General features: G+C 33.2%; 1 protein-coding gene across 1 annotated transcript; it reads left to right on the top strand.

Moving 5' to 3' along the window:
* Positions 1 to 16,420: 16,420 nt before the first annotated feature.
* Positions 16,421 to 20,054, top strand: LOC139875735 (uncharacterized). Its single transcript, XM_071863042.1, has 6 exons — positions 16,421 to 17,383; positions 17,513 to 17,626; positions 17,669 to 17,861; positions 18,182 to 18,417; positions 18,804 to 19,601; positions 19,716 to 20,054. The coding sequence occupies exons 1-6, from the start codon at positions 16,421 to 16,423 to the stop codon at positions 20,052 to 20,054; spliced, it is 2,643 nt and encodes an 880-aa protein (XP_071719143.1).
* The last annotated feature ends 110 nt before the right edge of the window (positions 20,055 to 20,164 follow it).

The following is a 20,164-nucleotide window of genomic DNA, read 5'->3' on the forward strand; positions in this document are numbered from 1 at the left end:
AAACCTAGTTTTATCGTTCATAAATATGTATAAACATGATTTTGAGTTCATTTAATTGAAAATTTTGAAAAATTTTACTAGAATTGGGTAGTCAGTATATAAGACTAGGGCTGTTCTAGTGGCTATTAATCCATTCCCGTGTCCGGTTAAATGAACGATTATTCGTACATATAAATACCCCGCCCATCGTGTCCGATTGAGTGTATATGGTTATTTATAGGGACGTCCAATTGTAAATCTTTATATTAAAATTAACAAACTATCATTTAGTTAAACAAAAATAAAGCCCATTAATAGCCCATAGTCTAATTTCCACAAGTGTCGTTCTTTTGTCCAAACCCCAATTATGGTACAAAGCCCAATTACCCAATTTTAGTAATTAGCCCAACATCATGATTACTTTGGATTAAATAAGCATAATAATAACTTAGCTACGAGACATTAAATTAAAAAGGTTGAACATAACTTACAATGATTAAAAATAGCGTAGCGTTACACGGACAGAATTTCGACTTACACCCTTACAATATTCGCTAACATACCCTTATTATTAGGATTAAAATTAAAATTAAAATTAAAATTAAAATTAAAATATAAATATTTACGTATATATATAGAGAGGATGGATATATATGTTTTTTTTGCGATCAGAATTCGTTTGCTTTTATAGGGAGTTTCAGAATTTGGGGCTCCGCGACTCGCGGCCCTTTTTGCCTTCAAACTCCGCGAGTCGCGGGGTTTGTAAATACAGCTCACTCCATTTTGGCTCTTTGTTTACCAACGGTTTATTATATAAATATAATTTATATATATAATTTATATAATTAATTATATATTATATTATATTTATATACATAGTTAACTTGTAATTTTTAGTCCGTTGCGTCGAGCGTTGAGAGTTGACTCTGGTCCCGGTTCCGGATTTTCGAACGTCCTTGCGTACAATTTAATATCTTGTACTTTGCGTTTTGAATCTTGTACTCTTGTAATTTCGAGACGTTTCTTATCAATAATTGGAACCTCTTTGATTGTCTTTTGTACTTTTGAGCTTTTTGGTCGTTTGCGTCTTCAATTCGTCGAATCTGTCTTTTGTCTTCACCTTTTATTATTTAAACGAATATCACTTGTAAATAGAACAATTGCAACTAAAAGCTTGTCTTTCTTGAGGAATAATGCTATGAAATATATGTTCGTTTTTAGCATTATCAAGCCAATATCAAACAAGTCCAACGCTATGTGTTTGCTGCTCGATTTTTTTTTAATAGAGTAGCTATAAAACACGATTACGATAATACGAGTAAAGGATAACACTGTGATGATGTTAAAGATGAGTGATGAATTGAACGAGAGATGAATGTAGTTAATGATAATTAAGAATCGAGAAAGATAATGATTATGATAATAAATCGAATGAGTTGAGATAATCTTGATGAAGCAGCTGGTTAAATTAAATAGTTATGGGTTTATTTTAAAAACAGTTAAAAGGTTGAGTGGTTTAGGGTGTGTTTGTTGATCGGGAGGTTACGGGTTTGAGCCCGGGCAAGGGCACTATTTTTATGGGATTTATTTCTTTGAGGTAGTAATTTTACACTATTTATTATTAGTATTATTATTATTTTTATTATTATTAATATTATTATTATTATTATTATTATTATTATTATTATTATTATTATTATTATTATTATTATTATTATTATTATTATTATTTTTATTATTATTATTATCATTATTATTATTATTATTATTATTATTATTATTATTGAAATGAATTTTTATATAAAAACATTATTATTTTTAATATTATTATTATTAAATTTACATTATTATTAAAAACTATTATTATTATTATCATTACTATTTTAATTATCATTATTATTTCAATTATTATTTTAATTATTATTTTTATAATAAATAAATATTATACTTATAATACATATAACTATATACTAAACATATTAACATTATTTTTTTAAAAAATATTACAAATAACAAATTATTAATAAAATACTAATATACATATTAAAATATTTACATGTATAAATATTAATCATTTTAAATATATACAAATTAAATATATATAACATATAAACTAAGATATATTATATATAATTTTGTTCGATTACAAATATATGTGTTAATATACATTAATGATATAGGTTCGTGAATCTGAGGTTAACCCTACACTTGTTAAATGACGTCATATGTATTTTTACTACAAAATACAGTATGGTGAGTTTTATTTGCTCCCTTTTTAATTGCTTTTGCAATATATATTTTTGGGCTGAGAATACATGCGCTGCTTTTATAAATATTTACAAGATAGACACAAGTACTTAAAATATATTCTACGTTGAGTTGTACCACCCTGCATATCTTCCCTAATAGCTTGGTAACTACTATTTACATGTGGTATTGTAAACGTGAATCCTGTTGATAGATCTATCGGGCCTGACAACCCCAACCGGACTGGACGACCAGTATTCAACGGTTGCACAGTACTTCGTTTTAGTGACTACACTTGGTACAGTGTAGTGAGATTTCATAATAAAGGGAATATGCGACGTTGATTAAATGTTAAGTATGGTTACCAAGTGCTCAACCACTTAGAATATTTTTATTAAAACGTTTGTATACATTAAATCTTGTGGTCTGTTAACATAGGGAAATGATTGTTATGATAAACCTATGAACTCACCAACCTTTTGGTTGACACTTTTAAGCATGTTTATTCTCAGGTATGAGAGAAATCTTCCGCTGTGCATTTGCACATTTTAAGAACATTACTTGGAGTCGATCATCGCAATGGAACCTAATGTTGATGACTTCGTCCAGATGGATTAGGACGGGTCTTTACAGTTGGTATCAGAGCAGTGGTCTTAGCGAACCAGGTCTTATATTAGTGTGTCTAACTGATAGTTGTTTAGATGCATTAGTGGGTCTGGACTTCGACCGTGTCTGCATGTCAAAAGTTTTGCTTATCATTTTGTGTCGAAAATCATCTGCTTATCTTCCTTAGGAAATTACCTGCTTATCATTCTTAGTCTAGACACATCTTACTGCAACGATTACATGAATAGTGTATAGACAAAATTCATATCTTAGCGTATCTGATAATTCATATCTTAGCGTATCTGTTACTGTAGACGTTGCCTGACATATTCTGTAGATTCCTTCGTAACTTATGGGATTTTAGTATTATATATACATATGTAAATTATGTATTGCAGGGTACTAATCTACATCCTATAATCTATTTCTTATCGAAAATCCTTCATCTGATCGTACAAGATGAATCCCTCAACTAGTTCGAATTCCTCGGATTCCGACAGCTATTCCGATATGGAATTTCACCTAAGCTCCGAAAGCAGTGTCACCAGAATGAATCAACTAATTCATCTGATGAGTTCGTAGTCTACTTAATCATTGAAGACAAGAAGAAGCGATCCCTTTCATCCACCATATTGTCCTTCGGGCGAAGGACCTAAAGCATTCACCGGCGAACCAATCCGAAACACCATTTTCATTTTCATTTCCAGAGTATCTCGCCACGATTATATTCTATCTAAAATTCTAAACCTTATTCATTTACTCGTTCCGACCGACAATCATCCCGGAATAATAGAAGAAGTCAACGAACTTCGCGCTCGAGTAATCAATTTGGAGAATATGGTGCAAAATTTACCAGCTTCAACAACATCACCGGCACCAACAGTACCATCAGTAACAGCACCAGTACCACCAACAACCCAAGATTCAACATCACATCTCAACATCTCATTCTTTACCTCGAGCATAATCATCGTTCTACGTATCGTTCTACCTACTTTATCTTTGTTCTACATATCGTTCTACATTGATTATCTTCGCTCGATATGGAGATTATGTAATTTCTAAAGTTTTAGAGATTATGTAAACTAGTACTAACGATGAATCAAATGAGTTTAATATCTTATTGACTCATTAAATCCATGATTACATCTGAAGAAAATATATATGTATATTTTCATAAAGATTGTAATTAAAAATTCTTTTGTACCAACTGTTAATGATGAAAATATTTTAACGGGTAGGTAATACCCGAGAAATATTTGGGTTTCACATTAATAAGTTACACTGTACATTCTTCAAATCTGATTCAACAGTCATTTACTATCCTACCTACATCCACAAAGATACGAATCCGTTCACCGCAGAATAACCATTTTCATTCAATTTCATATTTGGATTTTGACCTATCAGAATCCAACAAGTGGCATAATGAAGAAAACATCAGACAAAATAAAATTTGTTAGAAACAAACAAATTAACTATGAAAAATTTTGTTAAGAATCCATGCTAACAAAATCCTAGCTACTTGTTCCTAGCTAACTGTTAATTTCTTATTACATTTACCGCAATTTATTTAGCGCAATTTATTTATCGCAATTTTAATTATCGCAATTTTAATTATCGTCATTTATTTTACGCATTTTATTTATCGTCATTTAAATACTGTTATTTACTTCACGCACTTTATTTATCGTCATTTAAATACAGTTATTTATTTTACGAACTTTAAATATCGTCGGACAAATCGGGACACATGTACACAATACGTCGGATTAAATCTGAGACAATAGTTTGTACAATGTGTCACGATGCGTCTTGATTAATTAGATAATATATTGAACTATTTGGACTTTTGGACTATTGGACTATTGGAATACTAACTGTGGACTATTAATATTGGACAATTAAAATGAATTAAAATATTGATTATAACATATGAAACTAAACAATTCTTCAAGTTTGCCACTTGATTTCATCCTAAACCTTATTTGTATCTTGACGATTCCAATTTGCGTTCAAACCTTTCATGACTCTTGAAAACATCTCAATCAAGAAGATGAACAAACCGCACTTCATCTACGGAAGAAAAGATTTATGTATATAATTATGCACCTGAAAAACTCTCAGAAACTGAGTAAACGTTTAACACATAGCTGTGCTAATTCCTTTAGCGTTATTATTACCGACAATAACTTTGCAACTCCTGTTCGAGATAGCTAGTTTTGTCACAGCTCCAGCAAGTCAACTTTGACTTTTCGTTTGAAACAACCTTATTATAACCTTAATATATATGCATGCTCTTGTTACCGGGAAACCTTTTATATTCCGCCATATTGCCAACAGACGTACTAGCAACCTCGTTGCTCCTTAGTTTAAATCTCTCTGACAAATTACTATATTTATCTATTGAAGTCTTATCATGAACTCATCGGCATCTTGTAACGATAATTACCATACCAAATACCGAGAGGCATCAATCGATAATCTCGAATTCCTCGGCGATTTTATGACAACAATTATATATAAGTATATATATATATATATATATATATATATATATATATATATATATATATATATATATATATATATATATTCTATCTCCTGGATTTACAAAACTTTAATTCTGAACTTCTGAAAAGCGCTTTAGCCTATGAATCAGATTTTAGAGTTTCGAAAAAGCTGATGAAATCTTTAGCAAATACCTTGCTCCTTGCTCTAAATCCTTGCGGACAAATTTCTTCACCATCTTCGGATCTTAAATATTTCAAGATATCATCTTATCTTTCGTTATAAATATCTTCGATATTTCTGAAGATACCTTCATAAATATCTTTATCAAAAATTATCCATCTCCTCGTGCTATCTATGTTACATCATAAAAGAAACTGTTTTAGTTTCCATCCTTCTATAAAATTTGAGTTTAAATTATGAATGAATCCTGGAGAAGTGTAGGGAATTGAAGCATGAGTTAGTATAATATAATGACGTCAGACCAACGTGGTTATATTACAGTAAGCCATGCTGAAAATTCTAATGAAACACGATGATGATTCACAGATCTACCATCATCATGTGCCATGTTACATAACTCTTTCATTATACTTAACCTCTAAACATATCAAGAGATTATTTTCTTGATAGTTCTATCCTTACCGTAATTCCAACAGTTTGCTAATAAATCGTGCTATTTCATTTTCTTTCTGATTAGAAGATTTTCTTTAAATTCCATGAATTTCGTAAATTCACCATGACTACGTCAAAATTTAAATCTCTATCTCGATCTTTTGTGATAGCTCCACTCATACGCTTCAAATAATCGAATTGTTTTATCCATATTACTCAATGATGATAAAACTCTATTTATCAATTCATATTCATCATGAAAACATTTTTTTATTGTTAGCCATGACGACCTCGATCAAATTTCGGGACGAAATTTCTTTAACGGGTAGGTACTGTGACGACCCGAAAATTTTCGACCAAATTTAAACTTAATCCTTATATATTACCGACACGATAAGCATAGTCTATAATGTTGAGTCACAAAAATTTCTGAACTAATTTCATGAAATGCAATTAACCTTTGACTATTCTCGACGATTCACGAACAAATAATTGTAATAGATATGTATATAAATATATATATATCTAATAAATTTAAATATAAATTGTTAGGATTAAAATATGTAAATAAATTATGACTAAATAAATGCCTTAATTAAAATATACTTATACATATGTAATATATATATAGTTTCGAATTTAATTAGAAAACGATAGTAACACTATTGTCATTTGATCATTATTAAACAAGTAACAAACAACTCTTTTATGACCACACGAAACGCAACATAAAAAAAATGAATGAATCATTATATGAATACTGTAATAATTTATAAAAATTTACAATATTTATTTATATAATGTAGTTATGGTATTAACACAAATATTATTTTATTATTATGATAAATATAATATGATTTTAGTTATTACTATAATTATAATTATTATTAGTATTATTTTTGATATTATTATTATTAATTCTATTATTATCATTTAAATTACAGTATAATAATTAATAAAACATTTATGAATTAGTAAAAATCAATTAAAGAGAAACCGTACAGACAGTTTGAAATCAGGTTCACCATCAACTTTGTCTTTTATTACTTTTTCTTCTTAAATTTTTGTTTCTATCAATGTGATGTAGGATTTGGTTAAACATCAACATCCCATTTTTTTATACACAACAAATTAGGATTTATTGGAAGTAATATAATTCGTTCTTTTACTAGACATCATATTGAACACCCTATAACCAACGCTATTTATTAACTCTTTATATATACATATAGATAGATTAAAAGACACAGGAACACCCACTTTCAATCTCTATATTATTTCCTTTCTTCAAGTGATTAGCAAAGTAACTCAACAAACAACTATCATCGAAAACCATATCAACTGAAGATTACCTTGATCACCTCCAAACGAGAACCACCTTAACCGTCCACTAAACCACCCTTTTTCTCTATATTCATATAAATACATACTCGACATACATATACATATGCATATGACATTCATCAACCAAACTAATCTTTCATCACCGTCGGTTACTACCTTCAACCTTGCAATATCACCTCCAATTAACTGTTTCCTTCTACTACTATTTTCACTCACCAACACCACACACCACCTTGATCAACGTATTAACCATCATTGTTCGTTGATTGATGCTGCATTTGTTACCTGATCCGGTGCAGATCGAATACCATAACCATCATAACCACCCTGCTGTTTACAATCCACATATCACGACCTCTTTTGTTTAATTTTTTTTCTCTCTTCTTTCTTCTAGCCGTTTCTGTTCTATCTCTAATGGAAACACCACCAAGGTTACTGATTTTCGACTATGGCTCGTTTCCTACTGATATATATATATAGCAAGAGATAAGATGGCATATTAAATATATTGTATCTTTGAGAAAAGTATCAAATGGTATTATATTAATATACTTGGCCGACCAAAAGGAATTCTTTATGGGAATGTGATATAATGATGAGGACATGTTGATATTGCATCTTGGATTTTTGTTTGTGGCAAGCATCATGCGAAACCAACAGCTGCTATTTGTTTTTTTTAAAACAACCGATACCTTTCTTAATTGTTTTCTTGTTATTTGTTTTGGACCGAGGGTCACTTGAGTTTTGGGTCGCGATTTCTCTTCTTGTCATGGGCCGAGACTAGCATTCTGTTGGGCTAAGAAAATAATAACTTCTCATTACTTTTTCTTTTCCTTCTGATTTTCGAAACTATATATGATGATGATAATGATGATGTAATAAGGTTGATGTTGATTATGGTGGAGATGACAATGGAAGGTGATGATAACAGTAGCATATACGATGAGCCCAGAAAGTTGCAGCCAATATCAAACAAGTCCAACGCTATGTGTTTGCTGCTCGATTTTTTTTAAATAGAGTAGCTATAAAACATGATTACGATAATACGAGTAAAGGATAACACTGTGATGATGTTAAAGATGAGTGATGAATTGAACGAGAGATGAATGTAGTTAATGATAATTAAGAATCGAGAAAGATAATGATTATGATAATAAATCGAATGAGTTGAGATGATCTTGATGAAGCAGCTGGTTAAATTAAATAGTTATGGGTTTATTTTAAAAACAGTTAAAAGGTTGAGTGGTTTAGGGTGTGTTTGTTGATCGGGAGGTTACGGGTTTGAGCCCGGGCAAGGGCACTATTTTTATGGGATTTATTTCTTTGAGGTAGTAATTTTACACTATTTATTATTATTATTATTATTATTATTATTATTATTATTATTATTATTATTATTATTATTATTATTGAAATGAATTTTTATATAAAAACATTATTATTTTTAATATTATTATTATTAAATTTACATTATTATTAAAAATTATTATTATTATTATCATTACTATTTTAATTATCATTATTATTTCAATTATTATTTTTATTATTATTTTTATAATAAATAAATATTATACTTATAATACATATAACTATATACTAAACATATTAACATTATTTTTTTTATAAATATTACAAATAACAAATTATTAATAAAATACTAATATACATATTAAAATATTTACATGTATAAATATTAATCATTTTAAATATATACAAATTAAATATATATAACATATAAACTAAGATATATTATATATAATTTTGTTCGATTACAAATATATGTGTTAATATACATTAATGATATAGGTTCGTGAATCTGAGGTCAACCCTACACTTGTTAAATGACGTCATATGTATTTTTACTACAAAATACAGTATGGTGAGTTTCATTTGCTCCCTTTTAATTGCTTTTGCAATATATATTTTTGGGCTGAGAATACATGCGCTGCTTTTATAAATGTTTACGAGATAGACACAAGTATTTAAAATATATTCTACGTTGAGTTGTACCACCCTGCATATCTTCCCTAATAGCTTGGTAACTACTATTTACATGTGGTATTGTAAACGCGAATCCTGTTGATAGATCTATCGGGCCTGACAACCCCAACCGGACTGGACGACCAGTATTCAATGGTTGCACAGTACTTCGTTTTAGTGACTACACTTGGTACAGTGTAGTGAGATTTCATAATAAAGGGAATATGCGACATTGATTAAATGTTAAGTATGGTTACCAAGTGCTCAACCACTTAGAATATTTTTATTAAAACGTTTGTGTATATGAAATCTTGTGGTCTATTAAAATATTGAAATGATTGTTATAATAAACCTATGAACTCACCAACCTATTAGTTGACACTTTTAAGCATGTTTATTCTCAGGTATGAGAGAAATCTTCCGCTGTACATTTGCTCATTTTAAGAACATTACTTGGAGTCGATCATCGCAATGGAACCTAATGTTGATGACTTCGTCCAGATGGATTAGGACGGGTTGTCACACTTTAAGTCGTAAATTAGAGTATGCCAAGGAATCATGGTGGATCGTTGTGTGTGTAGAACGTTACATTCCAAAGAAGTGGGACTCACAGGATGCAATGGTGGCATCGAAGGGTCTAGGGTTGTGTGAGAACTCGAAAAGTTGAGGAAGGCGTACTCTCCTTGTTTGCAATGAGGTTTAGATCGCGAGGACGCGATCCAGTTTAAGTGGGGGAGAGTTGTAACACCCCCGAATTTTAATGCATCAGAAAGTGTTACCAGAAAGTGTCATCAGAGAGTGTTCTCAGAAGCGCTACTAAAAGTGAACCTAACACTTATGTATTTTCAGATTTCACATCAGAATCAGTCAGAATCAATCCCTGAACCTCAGTTAATTAGTTCAGCCGTGCCGCGTCTAGGAAGGGGTGCACCGTGCCTTTAGGCGTGAGCTGATGGTGAATCATTTGGAAAAGGACTGGTGCCAGATTTTCCTTGGAGTCACGCCACGGGCCCCTATGGCCGCGCCGCGCCTGGTGCTGGGTCAGACTCATTTTCTGCATTTTTAAAAAGGGGTTAAATGAGGGGGTAAACTTGTAATTTCACATGCGGAAGGATTTTGAGCCACAAAACTGACCAAATGCTTGCCTTATCCCCATTTCCACCTCATTTTCATCATCCCCAAACACTCTCATCTTTTAGAGTGAGAAATAGTTTTTAGAGAGAGAAATCTCCGATCTAGGAGGAAGGAGGTCGATTCGGGTGGAAGCTCAAGAGTTAAAGTTGTTCACCTCATTCACGGCTACGTAGTGGTTGTTATGGTAAGTTCTAACTTCGAGTTTCAATTGTTTGATTTGTTGTTCATGTTAGGGTTTGAGCTTAAAGGTTCTTGAGAAAACCCACTTAGCCCTTTAATGGAAGTTAGAAACTAGTAATTGGGTTTTAATATTGTTGTTGGTGGGTTTTTGGTTGGAAACCGACTTGGCCATGTTTAGGGCTTGTAAATTGGGTATAATCACTTGTGTTAGTGATTATGGAAGTGTTGGAATCCATTTGAATGTATTTGGAAGACTAATTTTGAAACGGGTCAAAATTAGAGTTTGTCGGTGATTTTGAGAAAGACGAGTGTTTAACACTTATGATTTGGTTTAATCGGTGTATTAGGACCATTTTCACTTGTGTTAGTGATTATTGGTTAGTTTGGGCACGGTTTGTGCTTGGAAGTGAAATTGGGTCAAAATGGCACTAAGTGTCAAATTGGGTTGGTTGTAAAACCACCTTAATTGTGTTGTTTTTATGTGATTAATGGTATACGTACTATTCATTGACGAGTTGTGGATTATTTCGGTCGCATTCATCAAGGCGTTAAGGTGAGTGGAATAATTATACATGTGTGTATGTAATGTATTTACTTGTACAAAATTCGATGTGGGACTCAAGTTCGGGCGTGCGATACCACATCGAGTTGACTTGTACAAAATTCGATGTGGGACTCAAGTTCGGGCGTGCGATACCACATCGGGATGACATGTGATATGGGTTAAAGTTCGGGCGTCCGATACCATATCATCATATGTGTGTGTGTGTGTGTGTGTGTGGGGGCGTGAAGTGTCGGATTTAAGTTCGGGCGTTCGATACCACATTTCACGTAGCGGGTGGGATTAAAGTTCGGGCGTACGATACCACCTAGGGGTTGATGATATATGTTGTTGTACACTAATAGTTGTTATGAACACCGATGGAAAATGCGAGTACCATTCCCTTGTGCTATTGTTTAACCATGGTTATGTGTTGTAGTGTAGCATATTATATTGTTCGTGTTATATGCTATTGTTTGTGCTAGCTTGTGATATCGGAGGTTTTAGCGTTATACTTTGCGATGGTATGCTAATTAAATTGCTAACGTGTATGAGGTAATTTGTAGGTGATTGCAAGTAAGTAGGTTATATATGTATGTGTATAATTATTGCATTCACTAAGCATTTTGTTTACCCTCTCGTTGTTTACCTTTATAGGCTTCGGCGTGGATAAAGGCAAGGGTATTCGTTTGAACTAGCGGGCTTCCTATATGATTATGTAGAGAATTGTTTTTGGAAGTTCGACCTAGGTTTGGGTAGTTTAACCCCAAACACCATGCTCGGGTTATGTTTGGTACTTACACTTGTCGGGTCGAAACTTGTATTTTGAATTTGTAAATGGGCGAATGTGGCCCGGTTGTTAAATTACTTTGATTATGGGTGAAATACGTAACTCTAATTTTATTATGATGCGGGAAGTCTTTTGAGTCAAAATATGTTTGAAGTGTGTGATTTGGGAGGCTTATGTCTTGTGCTGAACTCAGAACCTGATCTCAGATGTAGCCGCGCCGCGGGTGGCTTAGCCGCGCCGCGGGAAACATCGTATTTTGGTAACAGTTAATCGACAGGGGACTGACCTTCTGCGTATCTTTCTAGCCGCGCCGCGGCCAAGAAGGGCGCCCCGCGCCTAGGAGCTGATGGTCATGCCTTGTTTTAAAAAAAAAAAAGAAGGTTTTGTGTTAATTAACGGGTTGGGTTGTTACAACCACTCTCACCAAGATTAGTATATTAATATTAATATTAATATCAATATAAAAGGGATTAAATGTTACTAAGAGATAACAAAGAAAAAATATCATGATTGATCCCCAAAGTTTGTACCTAAAATTAATTTAGGACCTTAAGTTTAATTTGATCATGGTTGGTGCCAACTTATTAAAGAATATCAGGATTGGTCCCAAACATAACGGCTGGTTAGTCCAAACATGTGAAGTTAGTCATGTGATAAGCACAAGCCGGGTATTTTCGTCATTTTTGCTTACAATTGAGAAGTCCATTCTCACATTTTTCCCCCCCTAAAGGATGTGTAATCCCACGTTACCCTATCCAAAGTAATCACAGTCGACATTTTTTTTCTTCGAATCCTCTATCACTGTTACATTAGTGCATCATAAAAAATTCTACCTGCAACAATAAGAAACAATCCATTAATGGCATAATCATACAAAATAATAACCGATGGAGACGCTATCGATGACTACACATTAAATTGTAAGTGTTTTTTCAAATAGATGCATCTGTTTCGTATTCATTAAACCTTTTATAGTGTTTAATTATTTTTTTTCTTCAGATTTTTGATTAAAAACGGTGTTTGTTGTAGTGATATATCTAGGTATGTTGTTTCACAAATCCTCCACGATGTGAATACATTAATGGTTGTGTTACCTATATTGATGGCATAGATATAGATAAGTTTTTGGTCCTTCAGATTCAAGATATTGCAGAGAAAATACGATATTTTGATAGTGAACAAGTGATCTTTTCTTTTCTTAGACCAGACACCAATCTTGGTCGTGTTACCTATATTCATCCCACTATTGAAAGTTGCAACTGCTGGAAGGCCTGAAAAAAAATAGCAGAAAAGAATTGGATGAAAAGGAAAGCATGGTGAAATTGGTAAGTTATCAAAGAAAGGAGGACTACACAATGTGGAAGGTGCAAAGGGTTTGGGCATAACAAACGTAGTTGTTCTGCTGGTGGTGCATCTGGTAGTGGATCAAGGAGGAGTAAAGGTCAATTTGGTTCTTCTAGTGCTTCTGGAAGTGGAGTGCAGTAAGGATGAAGTGCTATTTTTTTGCGTTTCTATGGTTTTGAATTGATGTTGAATCTGTCATTTTGAAATTTTAATGTTTGTTTTTTTGAATGTGTCACTTAAATCTGTTATGTTGAATCGTCACTTGAATTTGTTATTTTGAATTAGTCACTTAAATCTTTAATGTCATGAATCTGTTACATTGAATCCTTCCTTGTTGTTGACTGTACATAAAAATCTGTTTATTTTGTTGACTACATATAAAACTCCTCATTAGTTTATTTTTGTTTCTAATAATACGAAAAATCATATAGAAAATAAAGACGTTTTCATTTAAAAAACTTCAGCAACCGAGAGATACAAAATGGAGATAGTGTGGGGAGGAACTCGAACCTAAAAAGCTACATCAAAACAATCGTACACTATCTATAAGAGCCTCAACCGCAAAACCCAAAAACATATTCAACCAAACGAACCTAATCAACACAAACAACAACCTCTAAATTACAAAACATAAAGCCTAGGGATACGGTCAAAACAAAAAAATAAACTGGCTAGAGATATTAACAAACAAAATACCAAAACGAAAACGACCTAAAAAGCCACTTTCTTAAGTTTACCCTTGACTGTCTCACAATGCATATTCTTGCCCGGTCGATTAACAATCTTATATGAAAGGAAGTTAGAAGAACCGTCTCGATCCAATCAATGTTGACGTTAAAGGAGTGATCACACATCGTTCTTAAAGATCTTGAAAGAAACCAACTTTCGCCGGGTATGGAATCTCATCTGAAGACTTACCAACGGGCTTACCTAGCCGGTCATCACAAGCCACACCGTGACCCGAAGCACTACCACGGAGATTACCACGATCATGTTCGAACAAAAGCTTAATCACATCCTCAAAATTGTTATCGTCACCATTATCATTTAATAAATTATAATGTGGTCCGTATAACCTTGCAAAAATTACTAACATCCCTTGTATAATCAAAAGAATGTTTAAGACTTTTGTTAGTTCCAATATCGATGAATGTGCATGAATGTGGTTTGCTAAGCTATGAATGTCATGAGAGCAAAAGTCAAATAGTCAACATGTATTCCACGGCTCTCTTGAATATGTTTACAAATCAATGGCTATCAACACTAAACTAGGAAGTCTTAGGGTTCTATTGATAGCCCTCCTCATAGAACCCTTCTCTAAGGCTAGGAAACACTATCGACTCATATCTAGAGTTCCAACATTCTCCCCCTTATGAGTTGATCGTGTTTTAAAAATTGCTTCCTATCAAATACATACAAATTCACATAAAAGGAAATACAATCTCCCCCATGAATCATGTATGTGCAACATCTATTTCCGTCGATTGCTAGACAACAACCTCCCCCTAGATAACCGTTGTAAGTATTAGAATTTGCTTGACTTGAAATGAAATGTCGAGACTCGCGAAGCTCCCCTTTTAAAGTACATGGGCTCTACTTTCAAAGGCTCGATCAATAGCTATTAGTTTTAGTTTGGTAGCTTGATCTTGAATCTCCCCATATGATGTAGGAACTTCTTTGAGTCTCTAACTCCCCCTTAGTCAAACAATTCTTTCTTGAAAATCGAGTCTTGTACTGTACATGCACAAGAGTCGTACTCGAACATCAAACATATCTCATTCTCCCCCTAAATGATGACTTTGTGCAATAAAATCATCATTTATAATTGGTTGATGTAGGTTTCGGTCATCCCTAAAAATTTAAACTATTCAACGAATTTTGTAAATTTGGTGTTCATGTTCATGGAAAAAAATTTCACTGATTTTATTCGGTAAAATGCAACCATGAACCACCGAATTTTAATTCTGTTAGCCTCCGTCTACTGAAGTAGCTCTTGCTTCATTAAAAAAGTTAACGGGTCAGTTAAGCGTTGTTAAATTCCCTTCAAATTTGTTGTTGGGCCTGGCAGGCCACCGAATAGTTTTAGTTTTCGCCATTAGTTACTGGTTGAGCCAATGGAATGGAATGAGATAAGAATCTCGGGAGATCTTTCCTCTCCACTTACTCGTAACAGGCTTTCCCTCTGTAGAAGACTTCTTCTGAATGGCATAATTGGGAGATTTCTTCCTCGATCTTCAAAGAAAACTGATTATAGTTGTTATGCTAGGATTTATTTGTTGGGCCTGTAAGCATAGTAGCTTGTTATCACCGAATTGTGCATAAACTTTTGTAGTGTGTTGGGCCTTAATTATTCTGTTGGGCATGTGTTACACCACCACACCAATTTCCATCCAGGTTCATTGCACCGAATCTGTTTCTGACTTGGTGAGTAGTGACTTGCAATCATCTTCACGAACAATAAGCAAGATGAATATGAGAATCATAATTCAAATTGAGACTCAAATTGATTCCAATGGATTCCAGATGCTGCGAAGAATACCTATTGTGAAGGATTAAAATCCAAACAGCATCAAAATCGGAGAATCATTGATGAACATGAGCGTTTTCTTCATATGAACATGAAATTTGAAGATGAAATATAGAACGTTTCAGAGGTTAAATGCTTCATGAAAAATGTTTAAAATCAGATCCCTAAGCTTCGAATATCATCATCATAATCTGAAACAATATGTAACTTTTGAATTTGAACAACGAAGATTCGGTTGACTTTTTATATCCGAACTTTGACTTTGAAAATTAGCAATCTGTGATGAATTTCCATGTGAATTGAAGCTTCAAATAGTTTGAATAAGTGATGAGAAATTCGAATCTGAGCTCAATTCAATCTGAAAACGGCTGAATCATTCCGGAGACCAAAACGACATGAACTTGCGGTTAAGGATGAACACGAGAAATGGTTTATCATCCATAAATTCTCTCTCCTCTCTAAGGCGATTTTGGCGGGAGATTTTTCAAATGCCAATTGAGTCCTAATTTGGAGATTTGTGAATCAATTTCGTCAATCAAACAGTGATTCTATATAATTTTCAATCCTCTTTTCCATCGTATTCATCAATTAGCTCATAGGTCATTTGTTTTTGTGTATTATCATGTCTCATGCCAAGCGATCGAAACGTAAAGTTAGAATTCCAATTAAATTCTCGAATTCAGTCCACAATTTGAAATCACAAGAGGCAACGAGTGATCAGAGCTCTGCTAAGGAGGAAGTTGATCCTGAGAATGCTGGTAATAAGGATGAAACAGGTTCAACTAAGGAACAGACGAAGGATACGAATATTGCAGATCTACTCAAATCATATAGTACAGATGAATTCCCAACTATTGGTATGACCTATAAAACTACTCCTATTGGTATTGAGAAGATTGCTAATGATTCTGGTCCTATTAATATTGTTAATGATTCTGATGTTAATGTTAGCACTGATACAGCTATACCCATTAAGTCTCAAAGCACAAGAAAGCAAAGCACTTATGCTAACATTGCTAAATCTGAATTGGATAATAAGCTTAGCTTTGTGCCTTTAGTTAAGAATGGTGATGGTGAGGATATAGTTGTGTTTTATGAGGTTTTTGTTGCTGAAGGGGCTAGTAGATGGGATAAAACTGCTTATGGATATGTGATAGGTAGTAATATGCCCTATGGTGTACTTCAAAGTAATCTTAGGAGGATGTGGAACAAGTATGGCATTAAGGATATAAATATGGATCAGAAACAAATCTGTTATTTCAAGTTTAAGACAATTGAGGGCATGAATGAGGTAATAGATAAAGGACCATGGATTGTTAATGGTAAGCCTTTGTTTGTTGATAAATGGAGTCCTGACATTAATATTGAGAAAGTTGAACCAACTAAGCTTCCTATGTGGGTTAAACTGGCAAATGTACCATTAGAAGCATGGAGCCCAAAGGGTTTAAGTACTATTGCAAGCAAATTGGGAACACCACTTGGTATGGATAACATGACTAATAGTATGTGTCACAAAGGAGTAGGGAGAGTTGGTTATGCTAGAGTAATGATGGAAGTTGAAGCAGCTAAGGGATATGCTAACCACGTTGATATTCATTATAGAGATAATATGAACACAATAAAAGGCATTTAGCAGGTGAAAGTTGAGTATGACTAGAAACCTGCTGTGTGTCATCATTGTGCTGTATTTGGTCACAATCATGATGATTGAAAGGTGAGACCAAGAACAAGTGCAGAACTAGAGAATAAAGAGAAACAAAAGGTAATGGATAAGGATGGTTTTGAAGCTGTTAAACCTAAGAAGGTGTTCAACAAGATTATGAAACAGGTTCCAAAGTAAATTTATGTTCCTAAAGTTCCTGTTGCAAAGCCTGTACCCAAAACACCTAATAAACCATGGAGATTAAATGCTAATAATGTAAAGGATTTGCTAGCAAGTATGAACAAATATGCAGTGTTATCAGAAAATGAAGATAATTCCAAATCTGAGAATGATGTATTGGAGTCCAGTCTGCAGAATGATAGTCATTTGAGGGAAAATGAAGTGAATGGTATTGATCCAGGTATTCTGGAAGAGGTCCTTTAAACTCAATGGATTTTAAAACTGTAAGTTGGAATATTAGGGGTATGTGTAATAAGAATAAATAGGATGAAGTTAGGGATTTTATTAGAAATGAAAGAATAAGTGTTTGTATAGTTATAGAAACAAATCTTCAGCCACATGGAATTAATAAGGCTTGTAGTTATGTTTTTGATAATTGGAGTTGGGTATCATATGTAAAGTTCAGTTCCAATAGTTGCAGAATAGTTGTAGGATGGGATACCAATTTGGTGAATGTTATGGTTATTCATGTGGCCAAACAAGTGATTTTTTGTTTGATAGAAACTGTTGACAAAAGGATGAAGTATTATTGTAGCTTTATATATGCTAGTAATAATGGAAGACAAAGATCTCAGTTGTGGGAGGAACTCAAAGCTCAAGCAATTATAGTTAATAAGCATCCATGGGTGTTTATGGGGGACTTTAATGTTACCATAGGGGTTAATGAACACAGTTCAGGATGCTCTACTATCTCTGGTGAAATGATTGAGTTCAATTCATGTATTAATGACATTGAGGTAGAGGATTTGGGCAACACATGGTTTCATTTCACATGGACAAAGTCACTTAAAAATCCCTTATATAATGTTTTAAGAAAGTTGGATAGAATAATGGTCAATGAGAGTTATTTGTTCATTATTCTCAAGCATATGGGGTATTTCTTCCTTTTTTGGTTTCCGATCATAGTCCAACAATAATAGGGGTGCCTAATGGTAAACCTAAAAAGAAGAGCTCATTTAGATTCATGAATCATATTGCAGACAAAGAAGAGTTTCTGGATATTGTTGCATAAAAGTGGAATAGTAATGTAGCAGGCCATAAAATGTTCCAAGTAGTGAGTAAGTTGAAGATGTTGAAGAAAGATCTTAAGAATTTGAATTGGAAATATGGTAATGTATTTCAGAATGTGGTTGAATTAAAGGAAAAATTACAGAAATGCCAAAGTGATGTAGAAAATAATCCTCATGATCATAGTGCCAGAGTAGTTGCTTCTAACACCTTTCTTGAATATGAAAGGGAAAAACAAGATGAACTTACACTGTTAAGACAGAAGGCTAAGGTTAAATGGCTTGCTGAGGGTGATAGAAATTCCAAATTATTTCATAGTATTGTGAAATGCAGGAAGCAAAAGCATAAGTTTGAAAGTATCTGTGATGATCAAGGTACTAGGTTTTATGGTGATGAAGTGGGAGAGCAATTTGTCAAACATTTTAAGAATTTCTTAGGTGTTAGCAATAATTGTAGACCAATTGAAGAATTTGGGGATATTTTCAATGTTAAGCTTTTTGATCAAGAAGCTATGGATATGGTGGGTCCTATTACTAATGAAGAAATAAAAATAGCCATGTTTGACATAGATGGTAACAAATCTGCTGGTCCAGATAGGTATTCTGCTCAATTCTTTAAGAAAGCTTGGAGCATAATTGGTCATGATGTTTGTTTGGCTATTAAAGAGTTTTTTGACACAGGAAAGCTTTTGAGGCAAGTTAACACTACATTAATTGCTTTAATTCCTAAGATTGATACCCCTAATAAAGTTTCAGAATATAGACCCATTGCTTGTTGTAATGTTCTATATAAATGCATAAGTAAGATCCTCACCAATAGATTAAAGTCTGGGCTTGATAAGTTGGTGAGCTGCAACCAGAGTGCATTTCTTCCCGAGAGGTCAATTCATGATAATATTTTGGTAGCCCAGGAGGTATTAAAGGGATATAGCAGATCTAAAGGTCCAACAAGATGAGCTCTTAAGATAGATATCCAAAAGGCTTATGATACAATTGACTGGAAGTTTTTGAAGGATATCTTGGTTCAGTTTGGTTTTCATGAGAAGATGGTAAATTGGATAATGACTTGTATCACTAGTTCATCTTTTTCCATATGTGTTAATGGTGAGGTTGAAGGTTTCTTTAAAGGTGGTAGAGGTCTTAGACAAGGGGATCCTATATCACCTTACTTATTCACTCTGGTTATGGAAGTCTTCTCATTGTTAATGAAGAAGTTTACACAATCAAGTAGCAGGTTCAAATATCATTTCAAATGTAAAGGTATGAAACTCACTCATATCTACTTTGCTGATGATTTATTAGTTCTGTGTAATGGTGATGTGGCATCAGTTAAAGTGGTGAAGAAAGTTTTAGATGTATTTGGTTAGGTGTATGGTTTGCTCCCAAATATCAACAAGAGTACTATATTTTTTGGTAGTGTAAAGCCAATCATCAGGAACAATATTCTTAAGGTGTTTCCATTTGAAATTGGTGTCCT

This window comes from Rutidosis leptorrhynchoides, chromosome 11, assembly GCF_046630445.1.
Source record: "Rutidosis leptorrhynchoides isolate AG116_Rl617_1_P2 chromosome 11, CSIRO_AGI_Rlap_v1, whole genome shotgun sequence".
NCBI lineage: Eukaryota > Viridiplantae > Streptophyta > Magnoliopsida > Asterales > Asteraceae > Rutidosis > Rutidosis leptorrhynchoides.